At 43.7% G+C, this 17,831-nt stretch overlaps 1 protein-coding gene across 2 annotated transcripts in view; it reads left to right on the top strand.

Annotated features, from left to right (window-relative positions):
• Window positions 1-17,831, top strand: part of EPB41L4A (erythrocyte membrane protein band 4.1 like 4A) — a 370,057-nt gene that overhangs the window by 198,208 nt on the left and 154,018 nt on the right. For both annotated transcript variants that reach the window (XM_077290345.1, XM_077290336.1), the window contains 2 exons: window positions 7,415-7,466; window positions 13,805-13,883. In XM_077290345.1, the coding sequence (XP_077146460.1) occupies window positions 7,415-7,466; window positions 13,805-13,883 (131 nt within the window). The remainder of the gene's footprint in view (window positions 1-7,414; window positions 7,467-13,804; window positions 13,884-17,831) is intronic.

Genomic DNA, 17,831 nt, shown 5'->3' with positions numbered 1-17,831 from the left:
TAGTACTCTTGATTTACTGCAGGTACGATGCTATAAATTAATAGAGACCCCAATCTGGGGATGGGGACGGGTACAGCATAGGCCTGTGTGCTTTCAAATGCCAGGGCTGAATTTTAGTTCGTCTGTCCCTGTGCCCCTCTTATAGTTTGGTTCCCATCACATTGATCAGTTACCTAACTGGATTTATGTTCAGTCTTCTCTACTCTGGATAACTCACTTCACATAGACATTTTTTCAGCAGATCTTGTATAATTGGTCCTTGTGAGAGTACTTTGATATTAAAATGACTTTAATCTACAATAGAGAAGTAATTATTACAAAGACCTCTGTTACAGAATCAAGAAAGATTTCTCTTCTTTTACGGGGCAGTTTTTGTTTTTTTGAATTGAGGTTGGGAAACATGTAAATTGCTAATAAGTGGCTTTTTGTGTTCATTTCACTGCAGCGGAATACTTCATCAAGGAACAGTGCCGTACTTTGTCTTCAGGCTTTATCAGGGCGTTTGTTCATGTAACTCACTGTCTGTGTAGATAGCTGGATAACAAAACTCATCTGCAAGGGATGATACCTTCCGTCATCATACGTCTTTATGAGACAGTTATCGCACCGTTTGATAACATGCTGATGAATGAGACAGGGCGTTGAATGTGTGCCATGGTGTGTAATGGATCCCCTCTACTATTGTAGTATTTCTCTGTTGTGTGTGACTGGTGACCAGGAGACGTGGACTCCTCTCCAGCTTCAGACTGTTAGGATAATGTGAAACCCTATTGTTATGTGGAACCAAAGAGGATCTCATATCAGTAGTGTCATTCGTACTACACAAAGTATGATATGTCTGAAACCAGCAGCCTTCACGACAAACGATTACATTTTTTTCACCATTAAATAGGTTGTCCAGTGAAAACAAGCTATCAGCTATACAAAGGATACTGTGTTTGGTATAAATGAGTACACCCCCTATGAAACATAAGATATTGCCATATTTTTCGGACTATAAGACGCACCGGACCATAAGACGCATCCCAAATTTTGGTGTGGAAAATAGCAGAAAAAAGATTTCTATACGATGGGGGTCCGTCTTATTGTCCGAATTTAGGGTCGGCGGTGGTAGAGCGGGGTCACAGAAGGCATGGTCCCTTCCTCAGGAAACCGGTGGCAGCAGAAGTGGGGCAATGCTGCCGTCCTGGGGTATCCCAGCCGTTAGATGCTGCGAGTCCAGTGTCAGCGATGAGGCAGAGCATGGAGCAGGGTCCCTTCCTCAGGATGCTGACAGCAGAAATGTGATGACGCTGCGGCCCGATGTCCACGATGAGCAAAGTCGAGTGCATCACCGGTTTCTCTGTGGCTATCTTCCTGAGGCCGCACGTGCGCTGGTTGAGATCTCGGCAGCCCTCGGCTTCAGGAAAATGTTCTCCGAGATCTTAATCTGTGCATGCATGGCCACCGGCGTCAATTTTCCTGAAGCCGAGTGCCACCAAGATCTCAATTTGCACACGCGCTGGCACACGGCTTCAGGAGGATGGCCGCAGGGAAACAAACGATGCACTCCGCACCGCCGACACCGAGCCTCAGCATTGCCACACCTCTGGCGCTGCCGGGTCCTTGAGGCAGGGACTCTGCTATACCACTGCCACAACCCCCCGTAAGCCTGTATTCGGACTTTAAGACTCATCCCCCATTTTCCTCCCAAATTTTTTTGGGGAAAAGTGCGTCTTATAGTCTGAAAAATACAAAAAATACGATGATAAATAGCTCACTGAATACAAGAACAAATTTGGCTATTTTGACCGGACTAGGTTTGAGAGAACATTTTTTTTAACCCATAGTATGAAAGTAATGTTAATAATATAACTTTCGTTACAAAATCATTCGTTTTACTCAAATTGGTTCATGCAAAAATGAACACACCCCACACCTCAATCTACTGCATCTAGTATTTTGTATGACCTTAATCCTTTTTAAGGACAGCACCAAGTCTTCTAGGCATGGAATGAATAAGTTGATTACTTATTGCAACATCTATCTTTTTCATTCTTCAAGAATTACCTCATTTAGATCCTGGACGCTGGATGAAGAGTGATGATCAACTTGACTCTTCAGAATTCTCCATATGAGCTTTGGCTGAGTTCAGATGAGGAGGTTACCGTAGTTGGCCGCTAAATCACTTTCACCCTGCTTTTGATAAATGCAACAGGTGTTTGTTTTGGATCATTGTCATGTTTGAAAAGTACAAGTCTACCAATGGCATGGAGTGATGGTAGCATGCATTTAGATAAAACAATTTAGAAAAATTCATGGTGCCTCCAATGAAACATAAGGCTGTATTTCATTAATGGAATCATGAATTCACAGGTGTACTGCTCTGTAGTGAAAGAGATGATGCTACCATCACTTTGTGCAATTGATACATTAGTTTTTTTCTAAATGCATGGTGCCTACCGTGAAACATGGTGGTGGTAGTGTCTTTATGTGGGGCTGCAAGATTCCTGCTGGTGTCGGGGAGCTACATTTCATTGATGATCTAACATCAAGATCGCAGGTCACCGCTCTGGGCGCTGCAAAAAGATTACTATCTGCTTTTTCCCACTGTTTGTCTAGCTTGTTGTGTGAAATGTTATTTTTTTGTTTACTGATCGAATTGGATGCCACTTTTAGAACAGGCTTCATTAGATATACAATACGGTACATCACAATGTTGTTGTTGAAACTTCCTAACATTAAATGCAAAATACTCACTTCTAAAGACCAAAAACCCAGAAGGTGAAAATTTGCAGCTGTCCATACCTGTTGGGAAAATTAGGTAATAATAACTATAGGGAGATATCATATTCACTCTTATGCCTGATTATTCTGGTGTGGTGCTCAGTGCATGAATGTTTGCTATAGTTTATATCGAAGGGTTAATTTTTCCTTCCTTGAATGACGGCAATTCCAATTTTCTTGGCATAATTAGATTTTTTTTTATCCTCTAATTACATTTTTGTCCTGCTAATCCCTATTTTAATAGATTGCTTTAGGTTGTCTTGATTCTGCAGACCGTCCATATTGTGCTAAAGGGCTATAGATAAAAATGATTTGGTGTAATGCTGGATTACATGTCAGTGTCATGGCATTTATAGCACGTGCGTTATTAATATGGACTTTTTTTTTCCCTTTCTAATTCTTTTAAGCAGATAGCCAGGAACATTATGCCTTGTCCTGTACTACAGGTTCTGCACTCCAGATCTGGCAGTTTACAGCTCTGAATTTGTGGATGGGGTGCGCAGAGCTCCATCCTTAAAACTTCTTTCCTGCCCACAGTGGGAAAAATCTGTGCAGAAATATGAGCATGATGCGGATTTTGAAATGTGCAGCATGCTCATTATTTTTGAGATTTCACAGTAGATTCAATGACCTGGTTATTATTAGGTGTCATTGGTTTTTAATAGGTGTGAAGGTTGTAATGGGTTCTATATTTGTCAGAATTTCCTGAGGAATCTGAAAAATCTGCTGACCGTGTAATATCGTGAGCAGTGCCAGAGTGCGGTGTCAAGTGCCCACCAGTAACATCATTTCTGGGGGTCCAGTACTCAGCTACATGCAAATATTGCATTACCTTCATTCACAAAACTGAGTAGTTATTTAAATGAATGACAATATGCCACCTTTGTCTGTACATACTGTAGTGCATCAAGTGTATTGTGCCAAGTTCTGCTCCTAGGAGGGCGGTGGGCCCACTCATGCACAGGGGTCTACCAGCAGATCCGAGCCTGTCCATGAGCCTTTCCAATAGATTTTACTTCTGTCCAGTTACATTGCTGTTTGCATCTGTTCATCTTTCCCCTGCTATATAAAGTCTGTCAAGATAAACAAGTATTTCCAGAGATGTCACTTAGGCTAGTTTTACACTAGCGTTTTGAGGAGCTGCGGAGGGCTGCGGACTTCCTCCGTGAAGCTCTGCCCTCGGCCGCTAGCTCCACCTACTTCTGCATGCGGCCTGCATACCTATCTTTAACATTAGGTACAAAGGTTGTGCGGCTGTATGCAGATGCTTCCGCATGCGTCGTTTTGACGATGCGGAGAAAAAAAATAGCTACAAACTGCGTTCTACGCTGGTCGCCGCATCGTCAAAATGACGCATGCGGAACCATCCGCATACAGCAGCACGACCTGCGTACCAAATGTTAAAGATAGGTACGCCGGCCGCATGCAGGCCGCATGCAGAAGTAGGTGGAGCTAGCGGCGGAGGTGCGGCCGAGGGCGGGGCTTCATGGAGGAAGTCCGCAGCTCCTCAAAACGCTAGTGTGAAACTAGCCTTACAGGGTTACTTGCTGCAGCTTTTATAATATCACTGTTTTATCGGCTACCACTGGTTGATTCACAGATTGAAGGATGCCTCTGTACGGGTATATAAAAGTCAAGTAATCACCGCAGCAACCTCTGTACTTCTAGATATTCTAAAATATAACCTTTAGTTATTTTTTTTTTTTTTTACGAAATAACACTGGAAACACAACTCACAAATGCAACTCATAAAGTCCCATGGCTTCCAGTACCACCTGTATGCGGACGACACTCAGATCTACCTCTCTGGCCCAGATGTTACCTCTCTGCTGTCCAGAATCCCGGAGTGTCTATCAGCCATGTCCTCCTTCTTCACCTCTCGCTTCCTAAAACTCAATGTAGACAAAACCGAACTCATCATCTTTCCCCCATCTCGCGTATTCCCCCAACCTGATCTATCTATTATGGTAAACGGCATTGCATTCTCTCCTGCACCTGAAATCCGCTACCTCGAGGTAACTCTCGACTCTGCCTTGTCCTTCAAACCGCAGTTCCAAACTCTTGCCACCTCTTGTTGCCTCCAACTCAAAAATATCTCCAGAATCCATCCCTTCCTCAGCCCACAATCTACTAAAACTCTTGTGCATGCCCTCATCATCTCCCGCCTCGATTACTACAACACCCTCCTTTGTGGCCTCCCCACTAACTCTCTTGCACCACTCCAGTGTGCCCTCAACTCTGCTGCCCGGCTAATCCACCTCTCTCCTCGCTACTCCCCTGCTTCTCTCCTCTTCAAATCCCTCCACTGGCTCCCAATTCCCCAACGAATCCAGTTCAAACTACTAACACTGATCTACAAAGCCATCCACAACCTGTCCCCTCCCTATATCTCTGAACTAAGCTCCCAATATCTTCCCTCACGTAATCTTCGATCCTCCCAAGACCTCCTACTCTCCTCCACATTTATTCGTTCCTCACACAACCGCCTCCAAGATTTCTCCCGAATATCACCCATCATCTGGAACTCCACGGCTCAACAAGTCCGATTATCCACCACCCTTGGATCCTTCAGATGGAACCTGAAAACCCATCTCTTGAGGAAAGCCTACAGCCTGCAATAACCATTCTGCCACCTCACCACCACCAGAGCTGCCGCCTCACCACCACCAGTGCTGCCGCACCCCCGACCTCCTGTCTTTTCCCCATTATCCCGTAGAATGTAAGCCCGCAAGGACAGGGTCCTCTCCCCTCTGTACCAGTCTGTCATTGTAAATTAGTTTACTGTAAACGATATCTATAACTCAGTACATAATCCGTTTTTCATATACAACACCATGGAATTAATGGTGCTATATAAATAAATAATAATAATAACTCAGAACCACCATCACCATTAAAAGGGAGAATATAGGGTGAGGCACCGTTCCTGGCTCCTACCAGATTCCTGTACTCTCCCTGCCTTACTACGGAGGTTGGCACCGTATGACCTGCTGTCTGGCGCCCCCGCTCCTCGCACAAGAATGTGCGTTTTATACTTCCGGCCACATTCCATCTAGATGTGTCTGGCTTTTCTCCATAAAATTGAATTGGGATAAGTTAAGCATCTATAGTTTGACTGTGACCACATGTATGCAAATCACATACTTATTGTCAAGTGACCATCCGCTCTCACCAGCAACACTGATGAATCCTGATCACAGTGTCAGGATTCAGAGGCCTGTGGTCACTTAGAATGTCTACAGACTTTTATCAGAACACTGATAAACCCCTTTAAATGGTAACTGCCAGGCATTTTCTGCTGCCAGAAGCATGGCCAGCAAGAAACCTAGGCAGTCTTGCTTATTAGAGAAAATGTTATTTCTCTCTAATGGCTGAGCGCCTGGACTGGGTTTTCAACAGTCATTCTGTTCTGACAGAGGCCCTTTAAGGGGCTTGGAAAATGTCTAGTTGACAAGAAAAATGCATGAATAAATCCTATATTGTTCTACAATGAGGGAAGGCATTTTTATGCTACTTTTACCATATCTTTGTACAGAAACAATCATATTAAAATGTATTTTTTTATATACCGGTATATTTTTTTATCATTGATCTTAATTCTGCATATAACAAATTAAAACCTTGTGTGCAATGGCAGGAACTTTATAGCTTTCTGATCGGCAATGATGATGTTACCAGCAAGGAATGGAAATTTATCTCCAATTCGAAATTTCCCATTTGACACTTGGTTAACACAAACCAATGATCTCCCAACCTGGTGTTCACAAGACAAATATGGCAACCTTTTCCTAAGATGTTCACAAGACAAATAAGGCAGCGTTTTCCTATAATGTTCACAAGACAAATAAGGCAGCGTTTTCCTATGATGTTCACAAGACAAATAAGGCAGTGTTTTCCTATGATGTTCCCTCTGTACATTGGGGCCATGTACCAAGAATTTAATGTCAGTAGCTCAAGGCTGTGCTGAGGCCTTCCTGATGACCAAAACAGTATGATCATGAAACGCATGCCTGTAATAACTTTAAGAAATCCTTCACTATAGTCTTGCGCTTTTTGTATCCTGCCTGAGTTCATCCATTGGTACGCTACAGAACAGTCGTAGGCAGGAGAAAGCACCATTCTGCCTAATTTTATAGAAAATATCACTATTGTTAAATGATATTTAAAGAGGCCCTGTCACCATGTTAAGTGACCAAGTTTTGATCTGACTTTATTTCATGCTGTTTTTAGATATATGGGCTTTTTTAATTTAGTAATGACTTTTACTAATTAGGCGTGACTCCTAGGTGCTCTGGGGTTGTGTCTTTAGGCATTACTATCCAGTGAGCAATGCCCCTTTAAGAAATACCAAAAACATTATCACTATATAACAAGGCCCGTATCTCTGGAACACTATGGTGTGTCAAAAGATAAAGCAAAATATTGAATACTCTGGAAGCAGCAGGAATAAAATAAGAGCCAAAACTGGCCTCTTGTCATGATGGTGGGTTCTCTTCAAATGAACTTGTGCATGTATTTTACTAGCCAAAAATGTTCAAATACATAAAAAAAATGAAATATTTTTAGCTAATATTGCATTATGCTTTTTATATTATTCATTTTCTTAACTATTATATTAATGTGACACTTATATTTTTTTTCCACACAGTACTGGCTGGATCCAGCAAAGACAATTTCAGAACATAAAGACTTGATTAGCAGTAAGTACTGTGTATGTGTGGGCCTTGCCAGGAGTTTGTATGAGACACGACCTGGATTAGCTAGATTACGCATCAGAATAGAGTACACAATAACGCATTTAATGTCATGAGATCCCAGAATATCAAACTATGGATGTGGCGTCTGACAATGTAGAAATGCTTGTTCCATCCAGTTGATGTCTGTTGACATACATACTTTTGGATTTCTTTGTTATTTTTTCCACTGAATTTTTTTGCTGTCATAATGAATAAAGACATTGTGGTTCAAAGATTTTACAGGGAGTAGAATAATAAGTAGATACTACGGCAATACACACGTTGTGGTGTCAAAAGGTTTCTTGCAGTAAGATAATGGTGGTCAGTCACTAATGTCTTCAGGAGAATGCGTAGATATTATTGTAGCTCCCCCACTGCCGCAGGGCCGAGGGGTACCCGGTACCGGGCCTGTATGAGACTCTAGTGTTCTGGGGTTGTCACGATGGCTAGGCCCAGTCCGTGACCCTGCCGAGGGGCGCACAAAGAATGATGATGACGGGTGACGGTGATGTTGTAGTGGTGCAGTGCAGTAAATAACGAGGACACCAAGTTGCAGTCTCTTTACCTCTTTACTGAAGATCTCTGGGTCCTCAGTCCAGAATACGGTTCACCAGGCTGCGCAAGTCCGGCCGGTCCAATGGCACCTCCAGAGTTCTCTTCACAGGTGGAAATCGGTGCCTTCCTTCTAGCGCTATGTGTTGTGGTCCTTCCCTGCTGTGCTTACAGAAAGTCCCCACAACTGTTGTGTCTGTTTCTTAAGTTCCCTCACAACTCGATTAGATGATGTTCTGCTAATCCTCCGTCCCTCCCTGGTGTTCTGGTTGGGACGGCACCCGTTTGACGGGTAGGCTCGGAGCTCTTCCGGGACCCTAGAGTCGCCCCTCTTCACAGGTTGCCCCCCAAGACTGCATAGGTGATTTAAGGTAGACAGCCCGCCTTAGACTGACTGTCCTGCCGCTGTTTGGAGTATTGCTTGAAGCTGAATGTTATGATACTCCCTCGGCGTTCCGGCCACCGGTAGTGCGCCTCAGTAGGATGTTGCTTCGGTCTTACAGCACGACTCCTACTGGTGTTTCTCCTTTTGCGTGATCTCGTTTCTCACTCAGCACAATCTATCTCGCTTCTAATCCTTCCTTGGGCACCGCCGCTATCCTGAGCAGGCACGGTCCCGTTACGTTCGTTCAAGTTGCCAAGCCTTCGTCAGGATCCCACCCCTGACAGAGACCCTACTGTATCTTCCCCTACAACACCCTCTGCCACAAGGTGTTGCCTGGTTCCAACCCAGTCAGCTTTCTGATCTAACTTCCTGCCTGACCCCCAGTTTACCCACTATGGTGGGGAGTGGCCTAATGAATAGCACCCTTAGCTCCCCCCGGAGGCCCGGCTGTGAAATGTATTGGTGTCTGTGATACCTGATCAGATGAACTCCTTCAGTGCCATCAGACGCACCATAGCTCCCCATAGTGGCGGAGCCACAGTACTGCAACGACCAGGACTCTGGGGCACTGCATTATTATTAGATAAAAAAGTATTGTAGGAATGATACATTTTGTCATTTGACATAAAAGTATTTCCATATATTTTGGTACCATGTTAGCCAGAGAGATCTATAAATCTGTTTGTTTTGTATTCTACATCATACATCATTCTGAGTAGACATTATGACACTACAGATGAAAAACAAAACTGAGTGAATTCTGTGGGATTCCCTATAATTCAAAGTTAAGATGCAATGGGAACACTCTGAAATATTTCTACACTGATTGTTCTACTCATTGCTGGCACTGAATAAAGGATTACCACATGGACTATGGATAAATGCTAGCAATTAGTATGATTAGGCATCGGTTCTGACGTTAAAGGGTTTTTCCAGTGTTAGAAAAGTGCACCTCAAACAGAGCCTGCCATGTAAAATATCAAAATCAGACCGTTTCCCCCCCTCCCCCCCCAGATTCAGCATCAGTTCTCCATCGCTGCTTGGGTCTGAGTGTTTTGGATGCAGTGGTGACATCATCTCGACAGATCACATGACTGCTGCAGCCAATCACTGAAATCCGTGTCTCTGCTAGTGTAGACAGCACAAGCTGCTGAGCTCCGTGAGTGACTGCAACAATGATGTGAACTGTCAAAGCTACGTGATACTGCAGCCAAAACACTGAGACCACAGCAGCGGAGGAAAGCCATACATGATGTTACGCCGGCCATCGCATGCTTTCAAAGCCCTGCCTTACTCATCGCGTGTTTCGCTCTGCTCCACCCAGTACCAGACAATCACCCTGAGCTGCCTAGTGCTTATCTCCCCTCATAGGGGGCGCCACCAAACTCTGTAGGAATTGTATCTATTCTGTCCTGCAGAGATCTTTTTCCTTGGCCTATCACTTCTCAGCCAGTGATATATCAGGCAACTCCACCCTTCATTCCTCGCCTGAACGTAAGTTCTCAGCAGCTCAGTCTCTAGCTTCCTGTATTGGCGTATTCCTGTTTGTCTCACCTGTTATCTTCTCATTTATCCTGATCTCTCCACTCCTGACCTCGGCTATGATTTCTGAACCTGTGCCTACTTCCCCAACTTCAGACCATCTGACATCGCTTTTGTCTTGCCCACCTGATTCTCCAGTCATCTGCTGCAGTCCTGGGGACTGCCCTGGAATGGTTCCTGGAGTATAGTCTACCAGCGGTCCAGCCTATCCTCACCATCAGAGGCTCTAATGAATACACAGTAGACACTTAGTAACGGCCCTCCAGGGTAAGCCCGGCCCATGGCATAGTGGGTCCACACCCACCAGAGTTACAGAGCACAGGCAAGGTTTGGAGTCAACTTTTCTAAAAGTGGAAAACTCCTTTAAAGCCAGAAATTATGCCCTAAATTATTCTCTTTAAATTTCAAATTCTTTTATCCAAGAATCCATTCATACTACTATGTATATTAACATGTAAACAGAAAAATACATTAAAAGAGTTATGCATGATTAGAAAAAAGGTGAAAACTTGATTTTGTTATTTTACATGACAGGCAATGTATCGAGTCTACTTTTCTAAGGGTGGAAAACCACTTTAAAGTCAGAACTGACACCCTAAATTATTCTCTTTTCATTTCATAAACCCTTATCCATGAATCTATTACCACTATGTATATTAAAAAGAAAACCAAGAAAAAGCATCAAAGAGGCTGTACGTGATTAGAAAAAAGGGGTACTTTGAAAGGAAGCCCTTATCAGAAAATGACCTATTTATCAGGAGGGTTTTGTATGTATTTTTTTTAAGGGTAATGTTTTTTAATTGTTTTTTTTTTCTTGCTATTATCTGTATTAAAAAAAAAAAATAGTAATCTTGCAATTTTCACATTGGTCCCTGGGGCTTTTCTAGACTCATACTGCCTGTCTTTTCAGGAAAGCTTTACAGCAAGGCACCATATTCAGAGCAGGATTACAGTGACAGGTAACACCTCTATACATGGCTGATTACACAGGATCCACCAATCACTAAGTAATGTGACCACTGACCCTGCGCCCCCTACCTTCACAATGACCTTAGCTCATGCTCATTAGACGCTTCTATACAAAAGCATGTCTGGATCCAGTCATTCTGGCTATGTTCATGTGTTGTGGTGTTTCCTTAAAAAAAATAGGAAACAAAAGTCTAAAAAAGTCATAGTGGCCATAGCAAAAATTGCAAGATTGCTAGTTTTATTTTAATACAGATTGTGATAAGTAAAAAGGAAGAAAAACAACTAACAAACATTGACAATTCTTTAACAAATACCTATAACACAAGAACTTGTTTTAAACAATAGGTCATTTTCTGATGAGAACTTCCCTTTAACAGAAAGTGAACCATTTGAGTCCATGAGATATCCCTGGTATGGGGTCACAGGTCTGATTTTGAATTGCCTGTTTTGACTTAACCAATACTTCAAATGAAATATTCTGGCCATACACATTAGATGTATTGCACCTGATGTTAGTGAAGACAGTCAACCAATACTATATGGGGGCCCTCCTGGCTAGAGTTGAGAGAATTTTTCCAAATTCAGTTCCGATTATGATCGGCTGTGAATATTGTATTTGTAATATTCGCCGAACACAGATGGACGTCATTGGAGTCAGTGGGAGTAGAAATATCTGGATATGTTCGGAATCGATCATGAAACATAAATTCGGCACAAATAGGGTACCAATATGGCACGAATATGGCAAATTCAGATTCGGCAACTGATTCCGAACTCGCTCAACTCTACTCCTGACCCTCCCTTATCACTTATCATCAGATGGGGGATTTCAACTGCCCATGTTTTTTGTTCTGGGAGAGATAAAATGCATCCAATAAAAACAAATGCACGCTTGGCCACGTTAAGAATGCATAGCGGAGTCAGGAGGTTAGATCTTGACCAAGCAAGCATTCATCTAAAACATGTCCAACTGTGGCCTACGAATCAATTCTGCCCTCAGGATGATTATATTTGCCAACGCCGATATCGGCCCAACACCACCGCTCCCGGGCATCACACTTTCAACTGCATTGGCAAAAAGCTGTCTACTCCCTCCCCCATCATTCTCCATATGTGTCTAACGTTTCAGCACAACAGGCGTGATGTTGTCATTATTTTGCGCCCTCTGTGCTGAGCAGTGAAGAGTTTCAGAAACTTGAGTAGTGGGGGAACGAGGAAAGGTGAGTATTAGTGATGAGTGAGTGTACTCGTTGCTCGGGTTTTCCCGAGTGACCTCCGAGTATTTATGACTGCTCGGAGATTTAGTTTTCATCGTGGTAGCTGAATGATTTACATCTACTAGCCTGCTTGCTAGCAACCAGGCAACCCCCACATGTACTCAGCCTGGCTAGTAGCTGTAAATCTTTCAGCTGCCGCGATGAAAACTAGATCTCCGAGCAGTCATAAATACTCTCTGGAAAACCCGAGCGTGCTCTGGAAAACCCGAGCGTGCTCTGGAAAACCCGAGCAACGAGCACACTCGCTCATCATTAGTGAGTAAATATTTAAATTTTTAATGTGGGGCCCATTATACTGTGTGGAGGCCTAAGTGGGGTCATTATTCTGTATGGATGACTATGTGGCGTGTAGTGTAGCGGTGTTCACACCGTGCAGTAATGAGGCAGTGACCAAGGAAAGTTCAAAGCAAATGTATTTAATGTCCAAAAAACTCACAAAATAAACAGCACACTGTATATTCCGGATCGCAGCCGGGGCGTCACCACAGTCCATCTCCGAGACCGATTGCCAACGACGACTGCACCACCGTGTCACGCTGAGGGATGCCAGGCATTTGATGCCCTTGGCTCTGTGTTGCCTCACACAAGCCAGCTGTTGCAGAGCCACCTGCTCTGCCGCTTGCAAAATCAACACTGACACACCCAACCCTTTGCTGCAGGGTTTTTAAATAAAATCTGTGGCCATGGGCAATTGTAAGACCCGGCCTAGAGGGAGCGAACTGCCCCACTATCATCCTGTAGTTCACTCCAAAAATAAAAGCCCATGCCGGGTTTACTTAAATCTGCCTTGGTTAAATAGCTTGCCCAAGACCAAATTTACTTTTATTTTGCACTGCAATCGCAGCTATGCCATGCCTGTGACTGCAATGCACTCCTGCGGCCTCATTATGCTTCTCTGTGTACCCTGGGGGACATATAGCGACTCTCGCATATAACACCTGTCATTTGTTTCTTTTTGGGGGGGTTACAGTTGGGTCATTATACTATGCGTGTGGAGGGTATCATACTGTGTTTGAGGGGGCAAATATGTTGGCACCATACTTTATGGGGGCAATAAAAAGGGTAATCTAGGCTCTTCAATAGGAGGACAATTACTTTGTTAGGGCTGCAAAGTTGTGTTATATTCTCCTCTGTGACCCCATCAAATATTAAGGTTTTATTTTTTAGAGGGGACCCAATTAGAACTTCTGCTATGGGGTCCCATGATTTCTATGTACGCACCTGCCCGTGATGAAATACTCAATGCTCCAGTCATGTGATCTGACTCTTAAGATCTATTAGTTAAAATGTACTTTGTGGATCAACCCGTTTAAGTTTGTTTCCATATGAAAAGTTTCATTGTTATACTTGATGATAAGGAAAATCTTCCTCAATTGTAGACATATTTTCTAATAAATATGATGGTTGGCCCCCGACTTTGTCCAAGCTTTTAATTTTGGACTTATGTGTATTTGAGGTTTTAACATCGATGAATTTTAATAGCGGTTTTATAGTTGCTGCTGCGAAGATAAGTAATTACATTATCTTAAACATATGATACATGTATACAATTCCTTCTTCTCTTTTCTGTTTTCTAGCCGGCCCTCCCTACACTCTATATTTTGGGGTTAAATTCTATGCGGAAGATCCATGTAAACTGAAGGAAGAGATAACCAGGTATAGTATACTGCATATCTGCACGGCTGTGTGACGGCATTCAGCAATGAGGCCATATCTTTACTGGTCCCATATATACATACAGCAAGTAGAGTATATTCTAGGGTTGTTACCAGCATTTATTATTAAAGAGAATCTGTCAGAAGGATCAACCCTCCTAAATCGTCTATATGGACATGTAGGTAATGGAAAGTGAAATAAAATTATATTTGGATATCTGCGATTTGATGTCTTATTCTAGAGAAATCCTCGTTTTTCTTAATATGTAAATGAGCTGTTAAGATCTACGGACCCGACATAGATTTCCCCTAGAATCTGCCTCCAGAACTCTTGTAGATCAGGAGTGCAGACTGTCAGTCATTATATGTCTCACACTAGTAATAACCCTCCGTTCATTTAACATAGCTTGGGAGGCAGATTCTCAGGGAGATCTATGTCCGGCCCATAGCATGGAACAGCTCATTTACATATTAAGAAAAACATAGATTTCTCTGGAATAAGACATCAAATCGCAGATATCAAGGTGTAATTTTTTTCAACTTTCCATGATCTGCATGCCCATATAGACTGCATTATCCTGAAGTTATATATTCTACGGCTACCTATTCCCTAACCCCAATATATGTTGATTTATAAAGGACATGTCACTGAAAACCGCAAGAATACTTTAAAGGGAATCTGACCATACATTTTTGCTAAGTAACATGTGGGAAGCAAAAGGTAAGGGATGAGACCCTAATTTCAGGAATGTGTCACTTATTAGGCTGTGTTCTGTTGTTTCAATGCAATGAGTGTTTTATCAGCAGGAGATTAACCCCTTAATCCCATATGACGTACTATCCCGTCAAGGTGACCTGGGACTTAATTCCCTGGGACGGGATAGTACATCATAGCGATCGGCCGCGCTCACATGATCGCAGTGTTTTGGCGGCATAAGGAAGCATCGCGCAAGGAAGGGGGCTCCCTGCGTGCTTCCCTGAGACCCTCGGTACAAGGTGATGTACTCACCTTGTACCGAGCATCTCCTCCCTGCAGGCCCGGATCCAAAATGGCCACGGGGCTGCATCCGGGTCCTGCAGGGAGGTGGCTTACCAAGCGCCTGCTCAGAGCAAGCGCTGGTAAGCCTGCAGCCCTGCATGTCAGATCGCTGATTTGACATAGTGCTCTGCAAAGTGTCAGATCAGCGATCTGACCCTATAACATGATGCCCCCCCTGGGGCAATGTTATAAAGTAAAAAAAAAATATATTTAGATGTGCAAAAAAAAAAAATCCTAAAAAAAGAAAAAAAATATATTGTTCCCATAAATACATTCCTTTAACTAAATAAAAAAAAAACCAATAAAAGTACACATATTTAGTATCGCCGCGTCCGTAACAACCCGACCTATACCTTTATTATCATACCGCCGAACAAAAAGTGGTATAGCACGCGATCAAAAAGACGGATATAAATAACCATGGTACCGTTGAAAACGTCATCTTGTCCCCCAAAAAACGAGCCGCCATACAGCGTCATCATGGAAAATATAGAAAAGTTATAGTCCTCAGAATAAAGCGATGCAAAATAATTATTTTTTCTATAAAAGTTTTTATTGTATAAAAGCGCCAAAACATAAAAAATGATATAAATGAGGTATCGCTGTAATCGTACTGTCCCGAAGAATAAAACTGCTTTATCCATTTTACCAAACGCGGAACCGTATAAACGCCCCCCCAGTGACGCTGCTACCATTAGGCGATTTGAGCTCTTTGGCTCAGGTGGCAGAAGAGAGGGGGCGGCAGATTCTGTAGTACCCGGCCCCTAGGGGCCCCCAGCCAGGAGCGGACATACCGCCAATGCCACTGCTCTGGGGCCGAGAGGTGGAGGGGGGCCCCTGCAGGCAGGCCCGGTATCATGTAGCATCAGGCCCCTGTCACTCCCTCCTCTAATCCTGCCAACACCCTCAGCTGGGGAGAGAGCGGCGCGGGAAGTGCAGGACTTCAAAAGGGGGGCGTGTCATGCAGTGAGAGACGCTGGCCAATGAACGCTTTCCTCACCAGACTGAGGAGAGCGCTCACTGGCTGCTGTCGCTGTCTCCTGCATGGCGCGTCCCAATGGAGGCTGGTGAGTACTCAGTCAGGGGCCCCGCAGCAGCACAGCACGCAGGAACAGCAGTGGAGGAAGAGCAGGACTTACAGAGTGTCTTCTCCCTCCACTGCTCTGTTCCCAGCAGGCTGCAGCATTTCCGTCCTCACTGTGAAGAGATGGGGGAGGAGCTCACTGCACGGGACAGCACAGCAGCACCAGGGGGCTGATATCAGTCTGCTCTGTGCCCCATCCCCCACAGTGGGGTCTGCAGCCCTCTCCAGCTGAACTGCCCTCCTCCAAGGCTCCTCTGATCACCTATACAAGATTAGCATGTGTGTATGTATATGCTTGTATATGTATGTATGTGCATCTGTGTATGTACAGTGTGTGTGTATCTATGTGTATGCTTCTGTGTGTATCTGTGTATGCATGTACAGTATATGTGTATGTCTGTGTATAATATGTGCGTATCTGTATGTGCGATATATTTGTATGTACAGTGGGGCAAAAAAGTATTTAGTCAGTCAGCAATAGTGCAAGTTCCACCACTTAAAAAGATGAGAGGCGTCTGTAATTTACATCATAGGTAGACCTCAACTATGGGAGACAAACTGAGACAAAAAAAATCCAGAAAATCACATTGTCTGTTTTTTTATCATTTTATTTGCATATTATGGTGGAAAATAAGTATTTGGTCACAAACAAAATTTCATCTCAATACTTTGTAATAAATCCTTTGTTGGCAATGACAGAGGTCAAACGTTTTCTGTAAGTCTTCACAAGGTTGCCACACACTGTTGTTGGTATGTTGGCCCATTCCTCCATGCAGATCTCCTCTAGAGCAGTGATGTTTTTGGCTTTTCGCTTGGCAACACGGACTTTCAACTCCCTCCAAAGGTTTTCTATAGGGTTGAGATCTGGAGACTGGCTAGGCCACTCCAGGACCTTGAAATGCTTCTTACGAAGCCACTCCTTCGTTGCCCTGGCGGTGTGCTTTGGATCATTGTCATGTTGAAAGACCCAGCCACGTTTCATCTTCAATGCCCTTGCTGATGGAAGGAGGTTTGCACTCAAAATCTCACGATACATGGCCCCATTCATTCTTTCATGTACCCGGATCAGTCGTCCTGGCCCCTTTGCAGAGAAACAGCCCCAAAGCATGATGTTTCCACCACCATGCTTTACAGTAGGTATGGTGTTTGATGGATGCAACTCAGTATTCTTTTTCCTCCAAACACGACAAGTTGTGTTTCTACCAAACAGTTCCAGTTTGGTTTCATCAGACCATAGGACATTCTCCCAAAACTCCTCTGGATCATACAAATGCTCTCTAGCAAACTTCAGACGGGCCCGGACATGTACTGGCTTAAGCAGTGGGACACGTCTGGCACTGCAGGATCTGAGTACATGGTGGCGTAGTGTGTTACTTATGGTAGGCCTTGTTACATTGGTCCCAGCTCTCTGCAGTTCATTCACTAGGTCCCCCCGCGTGGTTCTGGGATTTTTGCTCACCGTTCTTGTGATCATTCTGACCCCACGGGGTGGGATTTTGCGTGGAGCCCCAGATCGAGGGAGATTATCAGTGGTCTTGAATGTCTTCCATTTTCTAATTATTGCTCCCACTGTTGATTTCTTCACTCCAAGCTGGTTGGCTATTGCAGATTCAGTCTTCCCAGCCTGGTGCAGGGCTACAATTTTGTTTCTGGTGTCCTTTGACAGCTCTTTGGTCTTCACCATAGTGGAGTTTGGAGTCAGACTGTTTGAGGGTGTGCACAGGTGTCTTTTTATACTGATAACAAGTTTAAACAGGTGCCATTACTACAGGTAATGAGTGGAGGAAAGAGGAGACTCTTAAAGAAGAAGTTACAGGTCTGTGAGA

This window comes from Ranitomeya variabilis, chromosome 1 (assembly GCF_051348905.1).
Source record: "Ranitomeya variabilis isolate aRanVar5 chromosome 1, aRanVar5.hap1, whole genome shotgun sequence".
NCBI lineage: Eukaryota > Metazoa > Chordata > Amphibia > Anura > Dendrobatidae > Ranitomeya > Ranitomeya variabilis.
Note: the sequence above shows the minus strand (reverse complement) of the source record. Positions and strands in the feature narration are given on the sequence as shown.